Source organism: Saccopteryx bilineata, chromosome 1 (assembly GCF_036850765.1).
Source record: "Saccopteryx bilineata isolate mSacBil1 chromosome 1, mSacBil1_pri_phased_curated, whole genome shotgun sequence".
Lineage (NCBI taxonomy): Eukaryota > Metazoa > Chordata > Mammalia > Chiroptera > Emballonuridae > Saccopteryx > Saccopteryx bilineata.
The window spans coordinates 394,876,638-394,903,846 of record NC_089490.1 but is presented as its reverse complement, the minus strand read 5'-3'; the positions used below and the strand labels follow the sequence as shown (position 1 = coordinate 394,903,846).

Sequence of the window (27,209 nt, the reverse complement as noted above, 5' to 3'; positions counted from 1 at the left end):
CTGCCCTTTCATGTTGGGTTCGTTCCGTCCATTACTCCCAGGGCCTGGATGCGTGACAACCTCAAAGCCAGGCTTGTTGCTGGGAAGTCCAAGTGAGCTTCCCTTTCGGGCCCTCAGTTTCCTTGACTTCACATGAAGAGAATGTGCTAGAACCAGTGGCACTCTGGACTGCCTCTGAGTGTCAGGTGAGTAACACAGCTTAGAGGAGTGGACTGGGGTGGGGGCACAGGTGAGCGCTGCCCTCTCTGGCTGGCCTGCTGAGGGGTGGCCCCTGCTCTGGGAGGCAGGACTGTGGGCCCCTTCAGAGGCGGTGCAGCATCCTTTAGAGCTAAGGGAGGCGGCCTCGGGGTGCTCCCTGGAGGGGCCTTGCTGACATCGGCCTGGACCCTGGCCAAGGAGCCTCTGAGGCGAGATGGTTCCCATCCAGTGGCTTAAGCAGATGTGTTTGGAATGCATCACCTGCCACCACTCGGTAAACAGTTTTCTAAGGAGACTCTTGCCTCAATGCAGCTATTTGTGGGGGGGAGGTGGTGTTTTTAAAGTAGGTCATGGTTGTCTTGAGGCCCCTGTGTGGTGGCCAAACTAAAGATTAAAGAGCTTTTATGAAGAAAGGCTCTGGTAGGGGACATCTGCTCACACCCTCTGCTCCCCCCTAAGAGTAGCCTCTCGGCTCCCTTTTGAGGCCCCCCCCCCCCACACACACACCAAGTAGGGAGTGTGACTGTCTGTCCCTGTTCCTGCGTTCCCAGCACAGTCGGGCAGATCCGTGCCTTGGGCTTGACCACTGAGCTCTTGCAGGACCCGAGCCCTGAGCAGGGAGGGCGGAGCCTGGTGGGAGGGAACTGAAGGGGCGGAGTGCTCACCAGACTTCTGGCAGGTCACTGAGAGCACCCCTTCCCCTGTAGCTTCCCCAAAGTGACTTCTGTGGGTGGGACCGTTGATGTCTGTTCTAGGTGGAAACGGTGACCAGTTGGGTGGAGAAAGGCCCAGATTCGAGACCTGGTCTCGGGGACCCTCTGACACCGGGGCTTAGTGAGGCCCACGGCCTCTCCCTTCACTGGACCCTTCAGTTCCTGCTTAGATGTCCTGGGAGAAACCCAGGCTGCAGGAATCGCTGTCTGGGCTCTCTGACCAGTAGAGGAGACTGTTTCTGTTGAGGGAGTTACTCAACCCACAGGACTGTTCAGCCCGACCTCCGACCCCGTGAGAAGGGTAACTGTGATTGGCTGAAACCCCTCTAGCTTTGGACTTGGAACTGCTGTACAAAGCAAACTCCCAAATCGGCCGGGCTTATGAGGTCCCCGCTTCGTGCAGGGTCTTGGGGAGGCACTGGGGCCCTTCCAGCCTGACAGCCAGCGGTCCTCTCTTCTAGGAAAGGCATCGAAGTGAGGGGTTGTGGGGGAGCCACCGATGGAAGGGTGGTTCTGGGGCCAGCGCTAGGTCGGGCGCCATGTGGAGTCTGGGCACCCACCCGATGCCCCAGCTGGCAGCTAAGCTGTCTCTCAGGCGTGCAGTCCTCTGACCGTGGGGGCTGCCACGCCCCCCGCATCAGGTGCCCCTGCCCTCAGACATGTCCAGAGGCACGGGGTTGGGGGTGACCCTGACTGAGGAGGCCGGGCACTCTATTTCTCAGAAAGTAGAAAAGGTGTTATTTACAAAGGACATTAAAACTACACTAGAGAACTCAGCTACCACCCCCCGCCCCCGTGTGAGCTTTCTGTCAGTCCTCACTGGGGTCCGAGTCTGAGGAGGGAGCCAATTCTGCTTGGGTGCCGCTCCCCACAGATGGGAGGGGGCTTCCAGGGCCTGGCCCCCCAGGTGTCTGCTGGGGGCGTTGCTTATTTGTGGGCTCTGGCCTTGCACAGCTACCACATTTGAGGGGTCAGCGAGCTGTGTTGTGGGTTCTCTGGGCCGGGCTCCTGCGGGGGATGTCGGAGCCAGCCTGCGAGCCGCAGGGCAGTGGGACATGTTTGAGAGGCCCCTGCCCCCTGTCCATGTTCTGGCTGGGGCAGAAATCAGGACCTGTTTCCAAGCAGCAAAAGCGGTGTTCTCAGGACAGTCTGGCTCAGGATGCTCGCTCCTGGTTCCCAGGTCTGCAAGTGAGAAGGCAGCATGTCAGCGGAGGGAGCCCCACATCCTGGAGGTGGTTTTGGGGTGGGGGTCAGGCCCCAAGGCCCAGTTCAGTGTCAGGATCAGTGGCTGTCCCTCTGGATCAGGGCTTCTCCTTCCTCCTGGAGAGGTGTAAGTCTGCCCTGGAGGGGTGTAAGTCTGCCCTGGAGAGGGGTAACTGCCCTGGAGGGGTGTAAGTCTGCCCTGGAGGGGTGTAAGTCTGCCCTGGAGAGGGGTAACTGCCCTGGAGGGGTGTAAGTCTGCCCTGGAGGGGTGTAAGTCTGCCCTGGAGAGGGGTAACTGCCCTGGAGGGGTGTAAGTCTGCCCTGGAGGGGTGTAAGTCTGCCCTGGAGAGGGGTAACTGCCCTGGAGGGGTGTAAGTCTGCCCTGGAGGGGTGTAAGTCTGTCCTGGAGGGGTGTAAGTCTGCCCTGGAGGGGTGTAGGTCTGTCCTGGAGGGGTGTAAGTCTGCCCTGGAGAGGGGTAACTGCCCTGGAGGGGTGTAAGTCTGCCCTGGAGGGGTGTAAGTCTGCCCTGGAGAGGGGTAATTGCCCTGGAGGGGTATAAGTCTGCCCTGGAGGGGTGTAGGTCTGTCCTGGAGGGGTGTAGGTCTGTCCTGGAGGGGTGTAAGTCTGCCCTGGAGAGGGGTAACTGTCCTGGAGGGGTGTAAGTCTGCCCTGGAGAGGGGTAACTGCCCTGGAGGGGTGTAGGTCTGCCCTGGAGAGGGGTAACTGCCCTGGAGGGGTGTAAGTCTGCCTTGGAGGGGTGTAAGTCTGCCCTGGAGAGGGGTAACTGCTCTGGAGGGGTGTAACTGCCCTGGAGAGGGGTAACTGCCCCGAAGGGGTGTAGGTCTGCCCTGGAGAGAGGTAACTGCCCTGGAGGAGTGTAAGTCTGCCCTGGAGAGGGGTAAGTCTGCCCTGGAGGAGTGTAACTGCCCTGGAGAGAGGTAACTGCCCTGGAGGGGTGTAAATCTTCCCTGGAGAGGTGTAAGTCTGCCCTGGAGGAGTGTAAGTCTGCCCTGGAGAGGGGTAACTGCCCTGGAGGAGTGTAAGTCTGCCCTGGAGAGGGGTAAGTCTGCCCTGGAGGAGTGTAAGTCTGCTCTGGAGAGGGGTAACTGCCCTGGAGGGGTGTAAGTCTGCCCTGGAGGGGTCTAAGTCTGCCCTGGAGGAGTGTAACTGCCCTGGAGAGAGGTAACTGCCCTGGAGGGGTGTAAATCTTCCCTGGAGGGGTCTAAGTCTGCCCTGGAGGAGTGTAAGTCTGCCCTGGAGGAGTGTAAGTCTGCCCTGGAGAGGGGTAACTGCCCTGGAGGGGTGTAAGTCTGCCCTGGAGTAGTGTAAGTCTGCCCTGGAGGGGTGTAAGTCTGCCCTGGAGGGGTGTAAGTCTGCCCTGGAGGAGTGTAACTGCCCTGGAGAGGGGTAACTGCCCCGAAGGGGTGTAAGTCCAGCAGGAAGCCTCCTAGTGGCTCTTACAGGGCTCCCGAGATAGAGTTTAAGAGGTGGTGTTAGTCCTCTGCTCTAATGGCCAAGTTAGCTCCCATCCCCTAAGTCCTGGATGCTTGCTGCTGCTTTCCCTTTGCGTGAGTTAGGACACTGGAGCCCCTCATTCAGGGATGAGCAGGGTGGGCAGGAAGTGGGAGCCAGAGGCTGGTGCTTATCTCCAGGGCTGAGTGGGGATCACCAGGCGCCAGAGCCGTGCTCACCTTTCACAGCCTCTGAGCCCCGTGCAGGTCGTAGTCACTGTCAGAGGAGTTATCGGGCTGGGTGGAGACACGGTGCAGGGCCCCTTCCAGAGCTGTGGAAAGAAAGGCCATTTGCAGCAGGCTAATCCCAGAGCCCTGCGGGCTGTTGCATATCAGACAGGCTTTACGAGGCAGTGGCTTGACAGCCCTGAATCTGCTTTGATCAAGTCAGCCGAATGTTCACTAATGATGCTGAACTCCAGGCTCCCTGGGGTGTAACTGTTAGTGCCAGTCGGGAAGCATTCAATACAGGGCTCCCGCAGGCTAGTGGGCGGCTCTGTTCTGCCTCATTTACTGTCCGGCCAGCACAGCCCTGCAGAGAGACAGGTCTGTGGGGTCACAGCAGTGCTGGAGTTAATGGCATCCCAGCACCTTCTCTCTAATTGAGTGGCCTGTTAAGGCTGTGTCCCTTCGACACCTTGCTGTGACCACCGGCAGCAGGCAGTTCGGGCCCCCTCTCCGCTCCCCCCTCTCTGGGCTGCCCTTCTCTCTGGCCGGTCGCAAGACCTGCACTCAGGCACTGCTGGCTCTGCTCAAAGCGCCTGCGGGCGCCTACCTGGATAAGCCGAGACCTGGGAGTTCCTGGGCGGCTGGCTGTACTCATTCTCCCCGTGCGAGCCTGGGGCGTTCTCGACCTGGGACCGGCGCACCGTCGTTGCGTGATCGCGATGGAAAGACACTGAGCAGACAGATGCAGGAGACAATGTTATTCTTGCTGCTCCTCCTCCTTCCCAACAGGAGCCCAGAACTTTAATTTCCTGTTCCTATTGTGTAAGGGGTGTGTGTGCAGAGGTGCCCAGGATTCCTTTAGCACATTCCTCTTTTCCTTTCTTCTTGAGCAGGTTCATACCAGTGGGGTCAGACTTAGGGCAGCTATGGGTTGACCAGCAAGCTGATTGGTAGGTTCCCTTCAGTTGGTCTATAAGTTTTAAGGAGTGAATTGGAACATGAGATAGGACAGATGTACCCCTGTCCCCTCGGAGCTGAGAGCCTTTACTTAGAAGAAAAGACTTGAGCACACAGAGCCTTTCTGAAGGATCTGGCTCTTGACAAAAGAGAGCGGGGGAAGAGTGTGGAGCGGGCAGCAGGAGGAGGGCTGTGGTTCCATCCGTGAGGGTGGCCCTGGCTGTGGCCACCAGGAGAGAGGACGGTGGCCAGGTGGGGGTGGGGCTGGCAGCATCCCAATGTTTTACAACTGGCCTTGGACAGTCATTCCAGGATGAGGACATTGTAGGATGAAACTAGCCTGAACAGCCCTTCTCCATGCATCCCCGCTCTGGAGATGAACAATGCAAAAACGCCCATTAGAGTTCTGGTAAGTGCTGAAATAAAGACCCGTGTCCAGCCTTGGCGAACTCATGGATATCCAAATCTGTTTGCTCATGGGTCCTCCTTCCTGAGCACCGCCTCGTAACACCTGTTGGCACAGTCGCACCTTAGACAAGCCCGGTGCAGATCAGAGTGCTCGGGCAGTCACTGGCTCCGTCTGTGGTCAGCAGTGGGCCTCAACCCTGCCTCCATGGCTTCCTTTCTGCTCTGAGGGACACTGGCTGGAGCTGGGGGAGGACCCTGCCTCCGGGACACTTACTGTTCTGGTTCATTGCCGTCGGGCCAATCCACTGGCGCTGCTTCTTCTGGCGGACTGGGTGACAGACAGGAAAGGCTGATGTGAGCATATGCGTGGGCACAGGGGAAAGGGCTGGCGGGGGCATGGGAGGAGATACAGATGCAGCTGAAAGGGGGGAGTGCTGGGGAGGAAACTGCACCCATCTTGTGCTAGGGGTGACTGGTTCTCCGGCAGAAATGACTGTTTTGAACCAGAATAAGACCTGGGAAAGTGGTAGGGACCCAGCCAACGCTTCCCGCCTCTGGGCCTTGTTTTGAATAATGTTCTCCCGAGTTCTGCAAGACAGGGACAACCACCTGCTCTATTCCCTAGGTGAGTAATCGCCCATTTGGTAGATGAGGAAACAGGCTCAGAGAAGTGGCTTAGTCACCATCATGTACAGCTGGTAGGTGGTGGCACTGGGCCTGGGACACATGTTTCCTGAGGTCAGAGGCCCTGCTGATGACCCGTCATCATCGAATGGCCACACCTTCCCTTTGTCCAGGAGTGGGTCTCAGCCGGGCCCCATGTGTGGGTGACTCGGCAACTACAATGTGCCTGACTTCCTAGTTCTGGTATTTGGGGCAGAAAAAGGCCAGTGGGCTGGAGAGGGGTGGGGCTGGCTGGCTGGCAAAGCAGAGGCGGGACCCCTCCTCATCTCCCCACACAGACTCGAAAGGGAGGCGGTTCAGGGCACCTGTACCTACATTTCTTCACCAGCTTCTTGTAAGCGAGAGGGCCACACATGACCAGCAGCACGGCCAGGAGCACGAGGGCCAGGATGATGCTCATCAGGGTGCCTGCGCCCAGGCCCGCCTGCTTTCGGTCCTGGCCTGGGGGAGGCAGAGGAGTCGGGTCAGCCCCACCCCGTCTGGAACAGAACTGTCCACTCGGGGAAGGTGCTGGCTGGCTCCTCCCACTTGTTCACCAGCAAGAATGGGAGGCGGTGATCTGGTTGTCTCTCCACCATCCCTGGGATTCTCTGCTACACATTCACCCACCTACCATTTGTCATCTAACAACTGACCATCAGCTATCACTCGTCACTTTCATAATCAGCTATTTAACTTTCTGCCACCATATACGGCCCTGATATGTGATCATATACCAATAGCCGCCACCCAGCCCTCCTCTCTCTGATGTGTTACTCGGTGACCATTAATGCAGCACATCTGTACTATCTCTACTCTTTCTGCCCAAGTGGAGGATAGAATGGTGTTCCGTCATTTATTAGCTGCCTGACAGTGATGGCCAGTCAGTCCCCTCTTTTGGACTCTCGTTCATTACCGTCTCTGGCCCCCTCCCCCCCATTTGCATCTCCCCATCCTCTTCTGGGGGTCTGGGGCTCTCAGTCCAGCTCCTGGGGCCTATTCTTCAGAAACGTGCTCACTGGGTGCTAGACGGAAAACCCAGAACTGCCCCTCCCCACTGTGGGCTGTGCTGTGGCCCACTCACACGTGACAAACACCCTCTTGCAGTGGCTGGTTTTCTCCTGGAGCTGGTAGCACTGGGACAGCCTCTCCCAGGGGCACGAGAGCCCCCGGGAGGTCTTCTCGCTGACGTCCTGCACCTGGTAGGAGGTGACGTTGCCGCACCGCTGCTGCTGGCACACCTCCTGCCACCGCGCTGCGCCCCTGGCCGCGGAGCTGTAGCAGAGGGTTTCCCACTGCCTGCCCTGGCGCACCTCCACGGAGCCTGCACACACGTCGCTGCCCCCCACCAGGCGGCTCTGCACCTTGGGCTGGAAATCTGGGGTGGGGAAGTAATGGGAGATAAGGAGGCAGGTTTGGAGGGAACTCCCTGGATCCTGAGCCTATGTACCTGGCCACTGGGGCCCTGGGCTGTTGCCAGAGTGGAGGCCACCTCGCGGGGCGTTAGGCATCATGTGGGACAACCTTCCTTTCTGTCCTTCCCTCCTCCTGGCATCCTTTCAGGCACCCCCAGCCCCACCCAGTCAGCTGCCAGCAGCTGTCCTGAGACGGCACGACATGGGCACTCAGTGAAGAGGCTGGCAGGTGGCACCCGCCAACAGGGAGTGGCCCCCGCCCAGGTGGCGCTAAGGGAAGAGCAGTGGGAAGTGCTTTTCTTTCCTCTTAGAAACGTTCTCATTCTCCTGCTGCTCCATGAGAGCTGGAAGGTCTTTACACAAAGGAAAACTGAGGCGCAGGGATGGGAAACACCTCCTGCTCTGAGTCCTGGCAATTCAGAGGGGGGACAGCAGCCAGGAATCCTGCTGCCCTGTCCCTGTGCCCTGAGGGGCAGACTGACATTTCTGCTAGTCAGGGTGGGGCCTGATCCATCACTGAGGCCCCCACTGCTCAGTTTAGAGGGAGATATGATCTCACCAGCTTTGGCCAGTTTCCATAGCAACATCCACCTCTCGAAACCCTAGTAAATCTCCTGTTCAGAACAAACGTCAAAGGCCAGCCCCCTAGTTGTGGTTTGCAGGTTGCAGCGTGCAGGAGGGCTGGTTGAGGCTGAGAGCCAGCCCTTCTCCCCTCAGGAGGCTGAGACCCTTGGAGGCTGCTTCTGCCTAGAGGAGGCAGCGCTCACTCATTCACCCCAGGCAGCCGATGGGGAGGGCTGTCCTGCTTGCAGGAGTGGTCCAGGGCAAAGCTTCCTAGCTCTGTGCCCACAGATCCCTGGGCCCTGCGGAAACTCAGACCCTGATTCAGTAGGTCAGGAGTGGGGCCTGAGAATCTGCATTCCTAACCAGCCCCTCCCCGCCGGTGATGACATCTGTACTGCTGGTCCCTGACCACCGTGGCTTACACGACAGGATCTGGAGTGACCCTGCCTGAGGGGACATCTCAGCCAGTGCTCTATGACATTGGGCCAGAATTGGAGCCTCTCAGGGCCTCAACTTCCTCCCTCGTTCAGAGAGTGGAGATAATAGTGGCCCCCGCTTCGAGGGCTGCTGTGGAAAGGAAGGAATGCCCTGGCACCGTCCCTGGCCCAGCGACGTAAGGCTTCCTAAAGGCTGGACTCCACCGGGACCCTCCCTCTGGCGGAAGCCCCCTCCCTCCCAGGCAGGCGAGGCTTATTCTTCCTTATATCGAACCATATAGTCTCTTTCCCTCAGTTTCTCCATTGTCCTGGTTTGCGGCCACCTTCCCTCAATCATACCAGCATCTCTGGTCCCTTCAAGGTGCTGGCCTGTGGCTGGGCAGCCTCTGCGGGAGGCCCTCTGGGGGCCTGCTCGGTGTCTCTCTGGGGCCCTGCTGGGTTATCTCTCTGGGGGCCTGCTCGTTGTCTCTCTGGGGGCCTGCTCGGTGTTTCTCTGGGGGCCTGCTCGCTGTCTCTCTGGGGGCCTGCTCGGTGTCTCTCTGGGGGCCTGCTCGCTGTCTCTCTGGGACCCTGCTCGCTGTCTCTCTGGGGGCCTGCTCGCTGTCTCTCTGGGCTCGGTGTCCCTCTGGGGGCCTGCTCGGTGTCTCTCTGGGGGCCTGCTCAGTGTCTCTCTGGGGGCCTGCTCGCTGTCTCTCTGGGGGCCTGCTCGGTGTCTCTCTGGGGGCCTGCTCGCTGTCTCTCTGGGGGCCTGCTCGTTGTCTCTCTGGGGGCCTGCTTGCTGTCTCTCTGGGGGCCCTGCTCGGTGTCTCTCTGGGGGCCTGCTCGGTGTCTCTCTGGGGGCCTGCTCGCTGTCTCTCTGGGGGCCTGCTCGGTGTCTCTCTGGGGGCCTGCTCGGTGTCTCTCTGGGGGCATGCTCGGTGTCTCTCTGGGGGCCTGCTCGTTGTCTCTCTGGGGGCCTGCTCGCTGTCTCTCTGGGGGCCTGCTCGGTGTCTCTCTGGGGGCCCTGCTCGCTGTCTCTCTGGGGGCCTGCTCGCTGTCTCTCTGGGGGCCTGCTCGGTGTCTCTCTGGGGGCCTGCTCGCTGTCTCTCTGGGGGCCTGCTCGCTGTCTCTCTGGGGGCCTGCTCGGTGTCTCTCTGGGGGCCTGCTCAGTGTCTCTCTGGGGGCCTGCTCGGTGTCTCTCTGGGGGCCCTGCTCGGTGTCTCTCTGGGGGCCTGCTCGGTGTCTCTCTGGGGGCATGCTCGCTGTCTCTCTGGGGGCCTGCTCGGTGTCCCTCTGGGGGCCTGCTCGGTGTCCCTCTGGGGGCCTGCTTGGTGTCTCTCTGGGAGTTCGTCCCCAGGGCCACTCTCACCATCCCTGCTACCCCTTCTGTCTCTGGGATTTATGAACTTTCCCTCCTGCAAAGCTTGACCTGCCAGCTGCTCCATCCTGCTCTGGTCCTTGACACAAACCGCGACCCCCATCCTTAGAAGCCTCCTCTGCTTTGCTCCACCATGCTTCTCTCCCTCAAAACCCACGAGGAGGCCTGACCTGTGGTGGCACAGTGGATAAAGCGTCGACCTGGAAATGCTGAGGTCGCCGGTTCGAAACCCTGGGCTTGCCTGGTCAAGGCACATATGGGAGTTGATGCTTCCAGCTCCTCCCTCCCTTCTCTCTCTCTGTCTCTCTTCTCTCTCTCTCTGTCTCTCCCTCTCCTCTCTAAAATGAATAAATAAATAAAGTAATAAAAATAGTAAAAAAAAAAAAAAAAACCCACGAGGAGACCTTGCCTCCTCCCGGAAGTCATGCTGATCCCACCTTCCTGTGTGGCATTCGGTGCATGTGGGCTTGTTCGAGTTGCTTTGCAGAGATTCCCAAGGTGCCAGGTGTGACTGCAGCCTCTGCACCCCACCCTGCCTACCGCTTAGAGGCCAACCATCGGCCCTGCACGTCCTTCGGGCTCTCCACAGTACCCTTGCCCTGTGCTCCATGCAGAGGTTTTTGGGAACACGTGGTGACTGGCCAGCTAGGGACCCCTGTGGGTCCGGCCCGGCCTCACTCACCAGCACAGACAAGGGCGAGAGGGCGGCCGTCCTCCCCGGGCCGGGCCCTCCTGAAGCACTGCTCCAGGGGGTCCCGGCTCGCATTCTGGATCTTCCATCGGATGGGCAAGGGCCTGCTTCCCCCGGGGGCATGGATCCCGGTTGCCTCGTCTTCCCGCAGGGGCTTCAGGAAGGAGCCACACTGGAGGGCCTGACAGATGTGGTGCCCCAGGATCTCCAAGCCGTCCTCATCTTTGTACCTGATGGTGCCACCCAGGCTGCCCCTGTAGAATTCCACCACGCCTGCGCACCGAAGGCCCTGGGGCCCTGACACCAGCTGCAGCCGGGGAGGAGCTGGGGGGAGAGAAGGGAGAGGGGTGTGTGTCTGAGCGACAACGGCCGTCGGGGGGGCCCTCCTTGCTCCTGGATCTTTGGCTCCAACACACAGACAAATGGATGACTGGCCGATGGCCCTGGGAAGTGCTGCCATCCCAAATATTTCATGGGACCTACTTCTACTAAAACTTTTCATGTTTACCTGAAATTCACGTGTAACTGGGCATCCTGTGGTCTTAATTGCTCATCGGACACCCTCCCCCCAGGGCGCCTCAGAATCCTCTTACCTGTAGGTTCTGGAGTGGTTGTGGGTGGTGGCCTTGTGGGAGGTGGGGTTGTCTTCTGTGGCTCTGCAGAGAGACACTCTTGTGAGGGGGGCGGCGAGGAACCCCAGGAGGGAGAAAGAGCCAGGAAGAGAGAAGAATGGGGGGTGTGGGGAGGGCTGAGGGCAACTGCAGTGTTGAGAAGACCTGGAACTCATGATGTAAGTACCTCCTGCCGCAGGAAGCCCCATGCCCACACACTGTTTCTAAGCCTTCTGTGAGGTAGGTGTTACTGGCCCATTTTACAGTTGGGAAAACAGAGGTTAAGAGGAGACAATGAAATTAGCAGTTGACAGAACCAGGTCCTCAACCTTTTCCATCCCATTAGACAGGTGCCACACGGGGACAGTTGCAAATCAGGGACCCTCTTGCACCTGCGTGCTCAGGCCCCAGATGCCAGGCCCTGGGCAGCCTCCTCAGGCTGGTGCCCAGGCCAGCAGGACCCACCTAGGCAGATCAGGCTCAGAGGCTCCCTCTGGCCGGCCGTGGTGAAGCTGCAGTTGGAGAAGGACCCCACTTGGCCGAGGCAGGTGGCGTGGCTCTGAGGGCTGTTGAAGTGAGCGATGTGATCGAAGATCAAGGCGTTCCCGCAGCTCAGCTTCCTGCAGATCTGGGAGGCCTGCCTGAGTCCCTCCCGGCTGTTAGTTCTTTGGCTCCAGCTCTGGCTGTCCACCGTGCGCCACATGCCAGACAGGTAGACCTCCAGCTGACCCTGGCACTTTGAGTAGGAGCCTCCTAGTCTCAGCTGGAACCCTAGGGGTCAAAGAGGTGGGGGTGGGGGTCAGGCTGGAAGGACTGCTCACTCCCTCTCCCCCCAGCCGCTGCCTGGGCTCCCACACCCAGCCAGGCTGCCTTCTGCCCCACGGGCTGTCTGCCTCGCTCCTGTGAGCTCCTCCTTCGGGGCACTGCAGGGACTTCCCAGAAACTCAGCCTGGGCCTCTCCTGACTCACTCGGCCCCCTGAAGCTAGGGCCCAGAGGATGGGGCTCAGAACCCAGGGGAACTCAGTGGGCGAGGGGTCCTCAGCACCCACAATGCAGCAACATCGCCCCGCTCCTGGAAATTCTGTCTCCATCGATCTGAGATAGGCCTGGTGCCTGTTTTATTTCCTCTAACTTTTATATTTTTATTTTGTGTATTTTTCTGAAGTGAGAAGCGGGGAGGCAGTGAGATAGACTCCCGCATGCGCCCTACTGGGATCCACCCGGCATGCCCACCAGGGGGCGATGCTCTGCCCATCTGGGGCATTGCTCCATTGCGGCAGGAGCCATTCTAGTGCCTGAGGCAGAGGCCATGGAGCTGTCCTTAGTGCCAGGGCCAATTTTGCTCCAGTGGAACCTTGGCTGCGTGAGGAGAAGAGAGAGACAGAGAGGAAGGAGAGGGGGAGGGGTGGAGAAGCAGATGGGCGCTTCTGTGTGCTATGACCGGGAATCGAACCCGGAACTTCCACATGCTGGGCTGACGCTGTACTGCTAAGCCGACTGGCCAGGTCCTCTAACTTTATTTATTTATTTATTTATTTATTTATTTATTTATTTAGTGAGAGAGACAGAGAGAGGGACAGATAGGGACAAACAGGAAGGGAGAAAGATGAGAAACATCAATTCTTTGTTGTGGCACCTTAGTTGTTCATTGATTGCTTTCTCATATCTGCCTTCACCAGGGGGCTCCAGCCAAGCCAGTGACCTCTTGCTCAAGTCAGAGACCTTGGGCTTAAGCCAGTGACCTTATGGCTCAAGCCAGTGAACTGGGTCATGTCTATGATCCCATGCTCAAGCCAGTGACCCTGCGCTCAAGCTGGCAAACCCGTGCTCAAGCCAGTGACCTCGAGGTTTTGAACCTGGGTCCTCTGTGTCCCAGGCCGACACTCTATCCACTGTGCCACTGTCTGGTCAGGCTTTTTTTCTCTAACTTTTAAAATCAGTTTTATTAAGGTACAATTTATGTACAGTGAAATGCACTCATTTTAAGGGTATTTGTTCAATGGAATTTGATAAATGTGTGTACGCATCTGTAATCACCACCACTCTTTGAATATAGACTATTTCCATCACCCAGAAAGACCCTGAATCCAGCCCCAGGAAACCACTGGTCTGCTTTCTGTCACCAAAGATGCGTTTTGCCTGCTCTAAAATGTCATATAAGTGGAATTACCCAGCATTTTTGTTTGTGTTGTTCAGTTTTGCACAGCGTTTGAGGTTTCTTCCGTTGCTGTGCCTATCTGTAGTTCATGCTTTTCGGTAGCCAAGCTCCATTGTGTGGTTGTGTACGCCACACTTTGTGTACCCATTCGCCACTTGGGTTGTTTCCAGGTTTGGCTACTGTGAACATTCATGCACTGATCTTTGCCATTCTGTGGGCATATGTTCCTGTTTCTCTTGGGAGGAATCCCTGTAGGAACACAGCTTGTGTGATTTGCTAAAGCTCCGTGGAGGGAAAAATAAAAAAAGAATATGTTTGCTTTGCCTAAAGAGATTCTGGGAAGATATGCAAGAAATGAATAAATGTGTTTATTACTTGCGGTGTTAGGATGGGGGACAGAGATGAAAAGGAGACTCTTTACTGTAGATCTTTTATATATTTAAGGGTTAGAGCCATGCAACTGTTCTGTCTAGTCAAGAAGATTTTTTTTTTAAATGTGAAAAGATCTTCCAAGTGATTTTGGTTTCTTTCGTCAGGAATTGCTAGTTAGACTGCCTTTTTCTTCCCTCAGATGAGGGCAATCAGGGCCCAGAGCACAGGGCTGGCCCGGCCCATGTCACTTGGCTAGTTAGAGGCCGAGGGGGTCGTCCTCACACCTGATACTGGCACAGCACGCTGACTCACTGAATCCTCACCAGGGAAGAGATTCGCCTCATTTTACAAGTAGAGAAATTGGGGCTCAGAGAGGACAAGTGATTTGCTAGGACTTGGAGCTAGAATTCCATTTCAGGGTTCCAGAACCTTGTCTAGGGCCCGCCAAGGCCCCTGTGGCCGCCTCTGTTCCTGCGGTGGCTTCGTGAGATACCCCCAGCCCCATTTCTCCCCAAATACATTCAACATGATATTATCTCAGAAAATGTGAAAAAGAGAGATTTGTGGTGACGTGAATCTGGGAACTGGTGAGTGGTTTCTTTGCTGCAGGACTTCTCAGACCCTTTACTAGCCCAGTGTACACTGTCCACCTCCAGCAGGTGACGCGATGATGCCCACCCTTTGTCCAGTGCATTCTGTGGACCCCTCTTTGGAAGCACTAGCCTCTAGGATTCAAGTTCAACCTCAAAGGCAGGGCAGTTCAACACACGCTGCAATCAGGTGTAGCCCCTCTCTCTGCTGCCTCAACTGCGAACGTCTTTGACCAGGGCACATCTGGCAGGGCTGGACAGGAAACAGGACTTTGCAAGCTGCATTTATGGGCCTTTATGTTTTTTGTGCATGGTGAGTGAGATATAATAATAATTATCCTGAGAACTAGCATTCGTGTGGTGCTTTATGGCCATCGTGGGCATCGATGTGCAGGTGGGCATGTTAAGTGTGTGTGTGTATGTGTGTGTGTGTGTGTGTGTAGAGGGGCTCTCGCTGTCTCGTTCTCGCTGGGGTGGCGGAGGTGCTGATTTCTTCATTGTCAGGACTCCTTATAGCCTGGTAGCACCACAGCCCTGCTCCCCCTTACTTCCCTCGCTCCCCTCGGCCTCCGTGTGGCTCTTCCTTACCTGAGTCCTCCCAGTGGGACCTTCCGAGGCAGGGAATGACTGTGGGAAGGAGAGAGCAAAGTCAGGAAGTGAAGTGTCCCTCCCGCTCCCTTCACGCACGGGCTGAACGGCGGCCTCTCCACCTGCCCTGCGACTGTGGCACTTTCGGGGGCCGGCTTTCCGTCCTCCCTGTTGTAACCCCTGGGCGGGTCACGACATCAGTTTCGTGGGTTGCAACCATCACTTTTTATTTTCTTGTTTTAAAAACTTTACTTTTTAAATGAACCAGGAGTAAGAGAGATTTTTCCTTTAGTGCACAATTCAATGGATGTTGATGCATGTAGATCAGTGAAATCACCACCACAATGAAGGCAGTGCCATCAGTATATAAAACACTGATTTAAAAAAAAAATGAAATGGACCAGACTAGAGGATGTTGGAATGCACTGTGCACTGTGAGGATAAGGATCACCTGTTATGCCTTAGGTTGCAAAATAAAAACGTCCTGTTTGTTGCTTTGAATTAAAAAAAAAAAAGTTTGAACTCCATAAGTCTACAGAACCAGGAAATGAGCCAGCAAGGGACTCCAAGACAAGATTGCCACTCCCTACTATTCCCACGGCAGGACAAGACGACAGCATTTTATCTCTCATAGCTTCCGGTTTCCAGAGGAGGACACTGAAACCCAGACTTGGATGGGCAGAGACTTGCCCAAGATGGCGCAGCCAGTTGGCAAGGAAGCCAAGACCACAGCCCCAGTGAACCTGCGCGTCAGGAACCGGTCTTCCCTCTGGCACAGCTCCTGCCTGGGCCCAGCCAATAGGGATGCGGGCCCCTTGGGGAGCTCCACCTTCTCCCAGTCCCACTGTGGGAAAGGGGTGGGGGTCTCCCAGCAGAGCAGCCTGTGGCCGGCTGATCTGTGGTTGACCTGGAGGTTTGGTCAGGGTGGGGATGGGGTGGAGTAGCACATGCGTCCTCTCGGAGCCCACCCTCCGGGTTCGCCACCCAGCATTATCACTCGTGGAACAGGGGCTTTGGCTGTCTGACTCCTGGACTGACTTCTTCTCCATTGGGATCTGGAGTCAGCACTGGGACAGGGCGCCTCCTTTATATAGTAAATGACTGGGCCCTCGCTGGTTGGCTCAGTGGTAGAGCGTTGGTCTGGGGCAGGGGTCCCCAAACTTTTTACACAGGGGGCCAGTTCACTGTCCCTCAGACCGTTGGAGGGCCGGACTATAAAAAAAAACTATGAACAAATCCCTAGGTACACCACACATATCTTATTTTAAAGTAATAAAACAAAATGGGAACAAATACAATATTTAAAATAAAGAACAAGTAAATTTAAATCAACAAACTGACCAGTATTTCAATGGGAACTATGGCCCTGCTTTTGGCTAATGAGATGGTCAATGTGCTCCTCTCACTGATCACCAATGAAAGAGGTACCCCTTCAGGAAGTGCGATGGGGGCTGGATAAATGGCCTCAGGGGGCCTCATGCGGCCCGTGGGCCGTAGTTTGGAGACCCCTGGTCTGGGGTATGGATGTCCCAGGTTTGATTCCCTGTCAGGGCACACAGGAGAAAGAACCATCTGTTTCTCCATTCCTGCCCCCTCCCTTCTCTCTCTCTTCATTTCCCACAGATATGACTCTATTAGAGCAAGTTGGGCCCGGGTGCTGAGGATGGCTCTATGGCCTCACCTCAGGCACTAAAATAGCTCAGTTGCCGAGCAATGGAGCAACAGCCCCAGATGGGCAGAACATCTCCTGGTAGGGGGCTTGCTGGGTGGATCCCAGGTTGGGGTGCATGTGGGAGTCTGTCTCTCCACCTCCCCCCTTTTCACTTAAGGAAAAAAAGTACATGACTATATTTAAGTTGTTTTTGAGAAATTGTTGCTGAGTGTTAAGAAAATAAAAATAGGTGTTTTTTAAAATGCCCGCTCTTGCCTGAGTATTCTGAACCAGTGGTGGAATTTCACGGGCAGACTTTCACGGGCTCACCCTCTTGTCCTAACCAAGACTCCCTGTGATAAAGCCGTCTGGTCCTGTGACGTTGCCGCCATCTTGGCAGGCGCCTTTCATGGTTGCCCTGGGAGCCATGGCCCTCAGAAGGGGAAGGTATTTCTCATGTAGGGGGAGTGTCAGGCACAGAGCAGTGGTCAGAAGGTGTGGACCGCCTGTCAATCATCTCATCTACTGCAGTGGGCAGGGCGGCCTCAGGAAGACATGGTGGAGATGCCCAAGCTCATGAGGCTAGAGAGGAGGCAGGAGGCCTTGGCCTTGCCCTCACTCTCACCCCTGACCTCTCACTCCTGCCTCCCTCTGGCCCCAGCTCCCCATCAGGAATGGGGTTGTCCACCTTTAGGGCATCATTTCCTTGGCCGAGCTACAAGGACCGAGGCAGCTTGAAGTGCACGTATGGGGAAAGGGGACACAAAGACCCCCCCTTCGGTGCCGTGCAGGTTTGCAGGCCCTGATACCTTTCTCTGGGGCTGAGAACCAGCCCTGCCACTTCCTGCCCCTGGGCCCCGAGGAGCACTCCTCTTAGCCCCTCTGAGTCTCGGTTTCCTCATCCCCAGCATGGGAACAAGAAAGAGACCAGCTTTGTAGCAAGGAGATGAAATGATCTACATAAAAGACTTTGCCGGTGCCTTCCTGGCGCGTTCGGTGCTCGCAGCGGGAGTCGCTGGCTGTGACGGGCTGGCCAGGGGCCGGTGTCGGCCGAGGGAGAGTTCCTGGGCGAGGACTCCCTGTCCAGGGCACTTGGACAGCCAGGTCATAGGGCTCACACTTCCCTTTCCCACTTGAGACCCTTGTATTCCCAAAGTCACCTCGGTCAACATTCATTATCAATAGCACTACCATTACTGAGCACCTGCTGTACACTGGGCCCAGGGGTCATTCATTTCAGACGTCATGGTTAATGTCCCACACGGCCTCACCACATGAGTTGAGTATGGTCATAAAATTAATGTTAGGAGGGGCAAGTGCCCCATCCAGGGTGCCACTGCCAGCAACTGGCGGGGCCTGGACTTGAACCATAAGCCTGCCTCTTAAACCCACGCTCTCTACTTCTTGCTACCCAGCTGTGCCTCCGAAGTGCCGTGTTTGGGGACGCAGAGACGGGCACGACCCAGACCCTGACCCCGACGGAGATGCTGGTGCCCCCAGACCCTGAAGCCCCTTAGCCAGACCCTCCTGGCAGATCTCACACAGACCAGCCCGGGTCCTGCTCAGAGCGCGTGCTTGGGAAAGACCACACAAGCTAGACAACCAAGGAAAATTCTAAAAAAGACAATGCTCTGTAGAGAAAAAGCGCCGCTGCGTTCTTGGGCTCCGCCTCCCTCTGGATGCCCGGCTGTCCCTGGTTCAGTGGCATTTCCTGTCTTGCCCCTCCAGCACCTTCATTTCCACTGGAGTTGGCACTCTCCAGGGCTCTCGGAGATGAACACGAGCTCTCTCAAACCTCACCACAGCTCTGCGAAGTAGGTGCTATTGTTCCGATTCTCCATTTTATAGATGAGCAAACTGAGAGCGATGAGCTAGCCCAAGCAGCCGGTGAGTGCTGGGGCCAGGCCAACTGGAACGGAATTTGTGTTTTTGACCTCTGGGCCAAGCGGCCTCCCTCTCCTTTGGAGGGAAGGCCACGGCAGCCGGCCCTGTATTGCACCAGGTCCTGCGTGTTTCTGCTGTGCACACCTGATGAGAGGGAATGAACTTGTCTATGTTGTGAAACATGGCGTGGAGAAGACTTTCCCGGGAAGTTCTGTGTGATCTTGGCAAGTCACTCAACTTCTCTGAGCTTGGTTTTCTCACCTATACAACGAAGAAGCTAGATTCCACAAAACTTCCCCTTCCTCTCGGGCAAGGACGACCCAGAACTCTTAGTTCCTGAGGTATCTGAGCAGCTGGCAGGGCGTAGGCAGAGCTGGACACTGAGGTGCGTGCCTGGCTTGGAGGTGTCCTGGTCTTTCAGTCTGTCCAGGGCGATGTTCAGGCTCTGACTGTCCACTGCTTGTTTTAGCTGCATCGCCCAGGGGTCAGACCGACATCTTCCTTCCCTGAATCTGGTAGACTGTGCTCAGGGTTTCTCTGACCCCCTCCCTGCCACAGCCTACACTGCCGCCCCTGCCTGCAGCCTGAGGTCCGAGGCTCTGCTGCGGCAGAACCTGCAGACGGAAGCCTGGAGACCTCTGAGACGAGGGACAGGAGGCACGAGCGTTATGCCATTTCCTAACCCGCCATCCACAGCAACACCCAGCAGCTGGCACTGGGGACAAGAAGGCTCCAAAGGCCCCTTCCTTCTCTGAAATTGGCTTTAGGTGACCCCTGTGTTTTGGTCGTTCGACCCCCGCCGGGGTTGCGACCCACAGGTTGAGAACCACTGGTTTAGACGGATCACATCCAGGCAAAGCTCAGGGTCGGGAAGCCAGAGATACGGGCCTCCTGACTCTCTCTGAGCCCCCTTTCTCATTTCTGCATTCGTAGGGATTTAATCATGTTGACCCGCCTGCTCCGATGAGGTCTTGGTGAGGAGTAGAGGAATCCCTGAGAACAGCTCTGAGACACATATGTGTATACAGACGCCCACGCACAAACATATGTCTCCTATACATACGTCCTCCTCTCCCCCCTTCCCCTCTCTCCCTCAACATTCCCCTGACTCTCACTTTGCCAATCCTGCAGTCCCCATTAGACTAGGTTAGAGTTCACTTGCTCTGCACAGTGTTAAAAACTTGGCGGGGAGGACTTTTTAAAAGGTTGCATTTTGTTTGGTTTTGCTTTATATAAAATAAATTCCAAAAAAGATCCAGATGTTTTTGAAAAATAGGTTGTTCTGGCCATCCGGAGCCGCGTCCCCCCAGCCCCAGGCAGCGGCCTGTCCCTTCGGAGTGGCCATGGTCCCTGAGACAGCCTCCTGTGCCCCGCATCTGGAGAGCCTGGCTTCACACACCGGGTGGTCTCTGCAGTAAAATGCATGAATTTCCACATTAAGGAGGATACATCAGGAATATAAATAGCCTCCTATTCATTCAGGTCAGGATGTGCAGCGCTCCCTTTGCCAGAAATCTGCAAGTGTTGTTTGGGTTTGGAATTGCAGGTGGATGTTTGCAGACCCTTGGGATGGGTCCCCCTTTACCGTGCTCAGGAGAGCCAGGAGGTACAAATCCCAGGTCAACCTGCCTCTGACTCATTCAGAGGTCCTGCTTGGACCCCTGGACGCCTGCCCTCACAGTCCCTACACGCTGGGACATGGGGGGTCCAGCAGGCACCGGGATCGCAGGAAGGACTGGTACATTACCGATGATGACAAGAGTGAGAGTGAATATTGATTGAACTCTTATTTCACGCAGACCCCCAGGGCAGGTGAGAGTTTATCGTGGAAGACCCCAACAGTGTCATATGAGGGTGCTGTCATCACAGCTTCCCAGATAGGGAAACCGGCGGCCTGATTTAGTGTGGTTTGAAGTCAGATGGTCCATTTTTTCCATAAACAGTGATTTCTCCCTACTAGTCCATGAACTTCTCATCGATTTACAGCAAGCTCCGTGTCTCTGATGGCCGTTGGTGGCATTCTGGGTTACCCACCCTTTCCCTCCTGCTCTGATGAGGTCCCGCCTTGGAAGGCCAGAGCCCATTTGCCCTGGACAGACATTGGTCAGGGAGTTGTATCCAACCTGCATCTCCACCAGAGAAACAAAGGTCACAAGGGCCACAACTCTGCTTCTCTGGCCAAGCCCCAGATGAAGTGATTGCTTTATGATTAGCTTTTTTCATGTGGAAAACCCGCAGAGAATCATGCTGGGCTCAGGTCAGGAGAGCCTGAGGACTGGAATTGCAGAAGGAACAGCATCTCGGGCCTCTAATCTCTCTCACCCAGGGCCGATGCCAACGAGCATGTAGCGAGCCGGCCACAGGCAGAGTGGCCTTCGGGCCTTCACGATTTGGCTCCTTGCTCTCTCTCCCCGGTGGCCTGGTGTGTCTAATCGAATTTGCATGAGTTTCATGCCATTCCTGTGTCTCCACTGTCATGGTGACATGCCTTCCTTTTTTGTTCAGCGCTTCTCATGTCCCGAAGCTCTGTCACACACAGGGGCTCATTCTTTCCATCTGCAGCCCTGTGTAGAAGGGACCAGACTCACCCCCATTTTAAGATCAGGAAACTGAGGTTCAGAGAGGCTAAGTGACTTGCCTGAAGTCACACAGCCTGCTGGTGGTAGAGTCAGGGCAGAAAACCCACCACCGGCACTTGACATGGCCCCATAGGAGTCTACCATGGGTAGACCCCAGAGCCTTCTTGCCCCGTGGTACGGATGGGGAAACTGAAGCCGAGAAAAGGGAGGGCTCACTCTGAAACTCTCAACGGGAGACGATAGACCCTTGATGTCTCTGTCAGCTGCTGCTAGTCTTCTATCCTGTTCCCACCACATCTGTCCCAGCTGTGCCCCAGGGAGCAGGCAGCGTTTGGTGCCTGTGGAAGCCTGGAGTGCAGCCCCAGGGCACATAAGGATGCCTATGGCAGCAGTGATAATAGCAGTCATAATAATAGCAGTTATACCGGAAGTGGACACAATCCCTCATCTACAATTCAAACTTCAAGCCCAAGGCTTTCTTGTGTCCTTGGTTGGAGGGCATTTGTAGCTGTTAGGGGGTCCCTCTGAGTGTGTGAATTCATGCTTCACTGCAGAAGTGATCTTGTTAGGAGGCGCTGCTGGAGACCTGGTTGGCGGGCGTGTTAGGAGCACACAGCCCATGCACAGTATATTTTCTGCAATCTGAAAAATCCTGAATTCCCAAAGCAACTGGCCCCCTGGGGTCAAGATAAAGGCTTGTGGAGCTGGACAGGTGAGTTATTGTCTCTCTGAAGAGCACGTTCGCCTCCGCTCAGTTCAATAGAGAAAAAGGCCCAGTCGTCAGGGAGGCCCCTCTGCCTGTGTGCTGACACCCCTTCTGCCAGAAGCCCGCCCGGGCTGCCACAGCGTGCTCCCTCCCTCCCTCCCTCCCTCCCTCCCGCCCTTCCAGTATTCTTTCAGACATTTTCTTCTGTGAGACCTACTGCATCCTCCCAGGCACAGCACGCCCCCCCACCCCAGCCCCTACCCCCAGCACTCTGACTCTCAGCCCACCTGTGCAGTCACTGGCCGGCTTGTCTCCTGTCTGTCTCCCCAGCACGCCCCCCCACCCCAGCCCCTACCCCCAGCACTCTGACTCTCAGCCCACCCGTGCAGTCACTGGCCGGCTTGTCTCCTGTCTGTCTCCCCAGCACACCCCACCACCACGTCGGGTCCGCCAGAGCAGGGTTTTCCTCCGTCACCAGGGTGTATCCCCACACCTGGACCGGTGCCTGGCACACAGTGGGTGCTCGATACATACTTGCTCTCTGAAGGAGTGAACGAATGAGTTAGATTTAATGACTGCAATTATCTTTCACGGCGGCAAAGTCGTTACCCTCCTTTTCTAGATGAGAAGGCGGAGAGTCAGAGAGGTGTCCTTGTCATTTGTGAGTAGCCGAGGAGAAATGGGATGAGTGTGCTAGGGCCTGATCCTTTGTGCCCAGAACCAGCAAGGGCCTCAGCTGTGCTGCCTAGGACAGTGGGCTGAGCGGCCTGCTCGCAGCTGAGGCCCCTGCCCCCCTCGTCTACTGTGGACACTCAGCCCTTTGGACCGGGACTGCCCCTCAGTGACCTAGGTCACTAATCTGAACCATTGCTGTTTCCCTGGTTGCACTTATCGTACTATTTGTAAATATTTTGGGTGCTTTACTTGTGTTCTTTAGCGGGTCTCCTCTGTCACCTGGCACACAGTGCCCGATCCATGCGGGAAGAGGCTTCTGTTCTTATTCACTGCTGTATCCCCAGTGTTTGCACGGGGCTGGACACATAGTAGATGCTCAATAAATATTTGTCGGTGAGTGAATGAATGAATGAATAGCCTGTGCGAGAGGGCTGGGGAGCAGCGAGGTTGTTGACGAGGTCAGCATCAGGCCAGACCCCTTCCCACCAAGTCTTACCTCATCTGGTTCCTGCCGACTCTGATAATACTACTACTGATATTAATAACGATAATGATAATTATTATTAATGCTTCTGAAACACTCTACCGTTTGCCGACATTCTCGCTAACGCCCTACAGCATGGATTCCTTGAATCCTTAGAAACCTGTATGAGGTAGGTACTATTATATGCCCATATTGCAGAAGAGGAAACTGAAGCTTCCAGACAGGGCCAAGGTCACCCAGATGGCAAGTGGCAGACAGGAATTCAAACTGCCGAGTCCATAGCCTTCCACACCCCAGTGCTGGCTGTTGGAGCCCTGGTGGCTGGGGCTAACCCCACCACGGAGCGCTCAGGGCAGCCTCCCCGCCCCACTGGCAGCAGGTGAGCCCCAGGCAGGTCAGGGTTAAAGGCAGCGACAGACGGAGCCACTGTGGGAAGCCACGGTCAGAGTCACCCCACCCATGCCGGTCATGGTCACCCCACCCATGCCAAGGGCATCTTCATGCCCCAAGGTCCCTAAGTCACCGGCACAACCCAGAAGGCCAGCCAGGAGGCTGCAGCGCCCGCCCTCAGGTCTGTGATAGCGAAGGACCCCTCTGGAATGGCTGAAGAGGTGCCTGTGTGGTTTGTCCCTGGACCTCGGTGGCTGCAAACCTGCTGGTGGCAGTTGTGTCTTGCAGCCATTTTTCTTGTCATAGGGATGGCTTTGGTGGTCTTTCCCTTAGCGAAGGGCCCAGAGGGACCTCCATGGGAACAGGCGTGCTGGCCTGGGGCCAGCTTTTCGGCTCACTGGCTGGCGTGCTCTGGGCTTCCCACTTAGTCTCTTTGGAGTCAGTTTTTTTTTTTTTTTTTTTTTTTTCCATTTTTCTGAAGCTGGAAACAGGGAGAGACAGTCAGACAGACTCCCGCATACGCCCGACCGGGATCCACCCGGCACGCCCACCAGGGGCGAAGCTCTGCCCACCAGGGGGCGATGCTCTGCCCATCCTGGGCGTCGCCATGTTGCGACCAGAGCCACTCTAGCGCCTGGGGCAGAGGCCACAGAGCCATCCCCAGCGCCCGGGCCATCTTTGCTCCAATGGAGCCTTGGCTGCGGGAGGGGACGAGAGAGACAGAGAGGAAAGCGCGGCAGAGGGGTGGAGAAGCAAATGGGCGCTTCTCCTGTGTGCCCTGGCTGGGAATCGAACCGGGGTGGAGTCAGTTTTTATTGCTGTGCAATGGGAACAATGGGCCTGCCTACTTTATAGGCTTTATGGTGCTTATAGAAGAAAATGACTTTCGAGGTATTCTGTAAGTTGTGACCCACTGAGCAACGGGAACATTTATCATCCAGCAGTGCGTGTGCACACGTGTGCGTGTGCGCTCACACACACACACACACACACACACACACACACACACCGGGAACCATGTGCTCCCGGGGTCCCAGGGGGTCCCCGTTGTGCTGGGGTAAAGGCACTGTCTACGAGTCTTCCTGACTCTGGGCTCCTCTGCACCAGGGGCCTGCGTGGTCCTGCTAGGGGCTGCGCCCCACACTGGGACTCAGGTGGGAGGGCCGTGGAGCGGAACCCTCAGCCCCCCATTCCATGGGAGCTTGGCTGTCCCCTGCTCCAGTAGGGTCAGAGGCCTCAGGTGAAAGGTAGGTGGGGATTTAAGGGCTGGGCCCTAGGACACCCCATGGTCAAGGAGGTCTCAGCAGCTCCTTAAGAGGGTCCTGGAAGGCAGCCAGGGGCCCATTTCTAGACCTTTCCCCTGGAGACAGAAGACATTTTGTACCTCTTGCAGTTCTACAATAGAATGGTCGTGTAAACATGTGTGCACACGGGCCCATTGTCACATGCTTGGGGGGCAGTAAGACGACATTTGGAGGCATGTCTTGCCAATGAGAACACACACACAGTTCTCGCACAGATACCTACGTACACACACAGTCACACAGCTTCTCTAGGAGGGACTGAGGGTCCCGGTTCGGCAGGCAATGCCTCCTGCGACCTTTCCTTCTGGACTGGGAAGGTGCTGGCTCCTTCCTGTCCCCACCCGTTCCCATCTGGAGTCTGGCTCCTCTCTGCCTCACCACACCTTCTAACCCTTGAGGAGTGGTCAGATCTCATCGAATTCACCCCCTGCATTTTATAAACGGGGTGACAGAGGCCCGGAGAGGCTCGGGAACCTATCCTGGGTGCACATGGCTGGGCTTAGAACCCACGGCTCAGGCCACAGCCCGAATGGCCATGCTCCCAACCCCCTAACTGCTCAGGATCCTCCCCACTGGCCAGAGTCAGTGGTGGCCCCAGCAGCAGGGCTCTGGTCCTGAGCCAGTGTCCCAAGTCCCTGAGGATGGAGGACCGCCAGCTTTCCTCATCGCCCCCTTCCCCTCAGCAAACAGGAGGCCCCAGGTGGTTTCCACAGTGGCCCGTGGGGCACAGGGATGGGGTCTGGAGCCCCTCCTCTTGGACCTAGGGTGAGCTCCCAGTCTGGCTGGAACCCCATGCCCCAGGGACAGAACCAGAGGGACCAAGAACTAAGGTATGGACCTTTGACATCGGCTTAGCTGCATTCTCAGAGGCGGTCCCCACCCCGTCTCAGCCTCTCTGCCCAGAGCACCCGCAGAACTGCCCCGGAGACAGCGATGTTCCGTCCCTGGGCCTCCACGGAGAGGCTGGACACTCCCGGGGCCGGGGAAGCCGCAAGGGGAAGCCCGCGTCGGAGGGGGCTGGATAGCTTGATTTCTAGGTTGAGCGACTAACTGAACATGGATCCTGCCTATAAGGGTCAGTAAGGCCCCGACAGGGCAGGAGAGAAGCAGAGTTTGGGCGCTGGGGGAGGGACGAGCAGAGCGAAGAGCGAAGCCGAGGGCTCAGACGGGGATCCTGGTGGCCCCGACCTGCATGATGCTCCTGAGAGGTGACATGCGGGCCTCAGAGTCAGACCAAAGGAAGGACTGGCATCTCCTTCCTTACACCTAAAACCCGGGCAGATGCCCCAGAAGGGGTACTCACCCATGACCCCCAGCAGGCACAGGGCGGCCAGCAGCGGTGGCTGAGACTCCATGGGCGCGGCCTCCTCCTGCCTCAGCCTCGGGGAGCTCAGCAGCCGTGGGTGAGGCTGTCTGGCCCCCGCGGCTCCCTCTCGGGAGGAGGGGCGGGGCGGGCGGGCGTGGGCAGGGTCGGGACTGGGGAGCTGTAGGGTAGGCCTGCGTCGTCGTCCTTGCTGTGTTTGAAGTTGAACTGTCAACTTCCTCCCGGTAAAAACACCTGCCTCCATTCGAATGGCGGGCCCGGCTTCTGCCAGCTTCCTGCCCATGGTGCCCCGGATTGGGGCAGTGTCCCGACCACGCCACACTGGGGCAGGGCTCCTGGGAGGGAGGTGGCCCGGTCCCGAGGGCAAGGCTGAGGGGACTGAGAGGCCAGGACTAGTCCCCGCGGCGGGGGTCCCGCTGAGACGGTGGTGCTGAGCTGAGCTAGGGTGGGGAGAGGTGGGAGGTGGGGGGCACAACAGCAGTTCCTGCCTCCGGCTCCGTGATGAGAACCCAAAGGATGCCCTCGCTCTCCCCTCACGGGGTGGGAGTGCGGAGGGGGTGTGAGGCGGATCCCCACTGGTGGTATTTCCTCAGGAGGCAGGGAGAGGCTCTCCCACCGTGCTGGGCTGTGTCCGTGTGTGCGGTTGCGTGTGTGATCTCTGTTGGTGGGAGATCTCCGTGTCAATGAGTGAGACCTCCATGTCAACATGTGTGTAATCTCTATGTCGGTGGGAGATCTCTGTGCCTGTATGGCTCCCAGAGGGGCTGGGATCAACCTCTGGCCTGTGAGAAAGGGCCAGTGTGGCCGGATTTCTGGAATGTAGACGGGGAAGGCCCCCAGCCTCCAGGAGCCGGGGCACATCCTGGACGGGGTAGACAGAGGCTCCGACTCAGGCTCCTTGGCACTGCTCACATTCTGGGCCACTCCAGGCAGGCACGGGGACAGGAGAGCCGAGTGTGAAGTGTCAGAGGGTCAGAGCCAGTCCTCTAACTGCCCCTTCCCCTACCCCCCCCCCAAGAGCTCCAGGTCCTGCCAGGTTGGGTTGGGGGGTTCTCCTTAGGTCCCCAGCATTGAATACTCCCCAGTCTCCACTATAGGAGGCCTGGAGGACTTCAGGCACTTGAATGAACTCATCAGAGGAAAGAACTGAGGCCTGGAGTCGGTGAGCGAGGACCCTCATAGTAGCTGTAATTGGGGGCCACACCAACACCTCACACAGGCTTTGGAGGTGCTTTTCCCCATCCTCAGAGGTGATACCACCTCGGCCTGCAGCCAGTCCTCACTGGCCCCGCCCCCTGCCCTCCCAGCCACGCTTCCTTTCTTGTGTCTCTGGAAATCCCAGGATTTTTGTCCATTTGTTCATTCATCCACTCAACACATCTTTGTCCCATGCCAAACACCAGGGACACAGGGTGAATGGTCCCCGCCCAGCTTACACTCCGAGCACCCCTCCCTCTGTATAATTTCTCTCCTGAAGACTCGGTGTTTGGAAAGCTCTTACTGGTCACACGAGCTGTCACGAGCGATGTGCACTAAGCGGCCCTTCACAGCCGTGTTTACCACACCAGTTTACGTAATTTCAGTCTGAAAGGGAGGAAGGATTTTA

The 27,209-nt window shown here is 56.9% G+C and overlaps 1 protein-coding gene across 1 annotated transcript; it reads right to left on the bottom strand.

Moving 5' to 3' along the window:
* Nucleotides 1–1,414: 1,414 nt before the first annotated feature.
* CD5 (CD5 molecule) lies at nucleotides 1,415–25,699 on the bottom strand. Its single transcript, XM_066254020.1, has 11 exons — nucleotides 25,583–25,699; nucleotides 14,607–14,645; nucleotides 11,363–11,668; nucleotides 10,880–10,942; nucleotides 10,278–10,610; nucleotides 6,907–7,200; nucleotides 6,159–6,284; nucleotides 5,434–5,487; nucleotides 4,402–4,524; nucleotides 3,807–3,898; nucleotides 1,415–2,093 (listed from the first exon to the last, which is right to left on the bottom strand). The coding sequence occupies exons 1-10, from the start codon at nucleotides 25,632–25,634 to the stop codon at nucleotides 3,810–3,812; spliced, it is 1,479 nt and encodes a 492-aa protein (XP_066110117.1). The 5' UTR covers nucleotides 25,635–25,699; the 3' UTR covers nucleotides 1,415–2,093; nucleotides 3,807–3,809.
* Nucleotides 25,700–27,209: the final 1,510 nt, after the last annotated feature.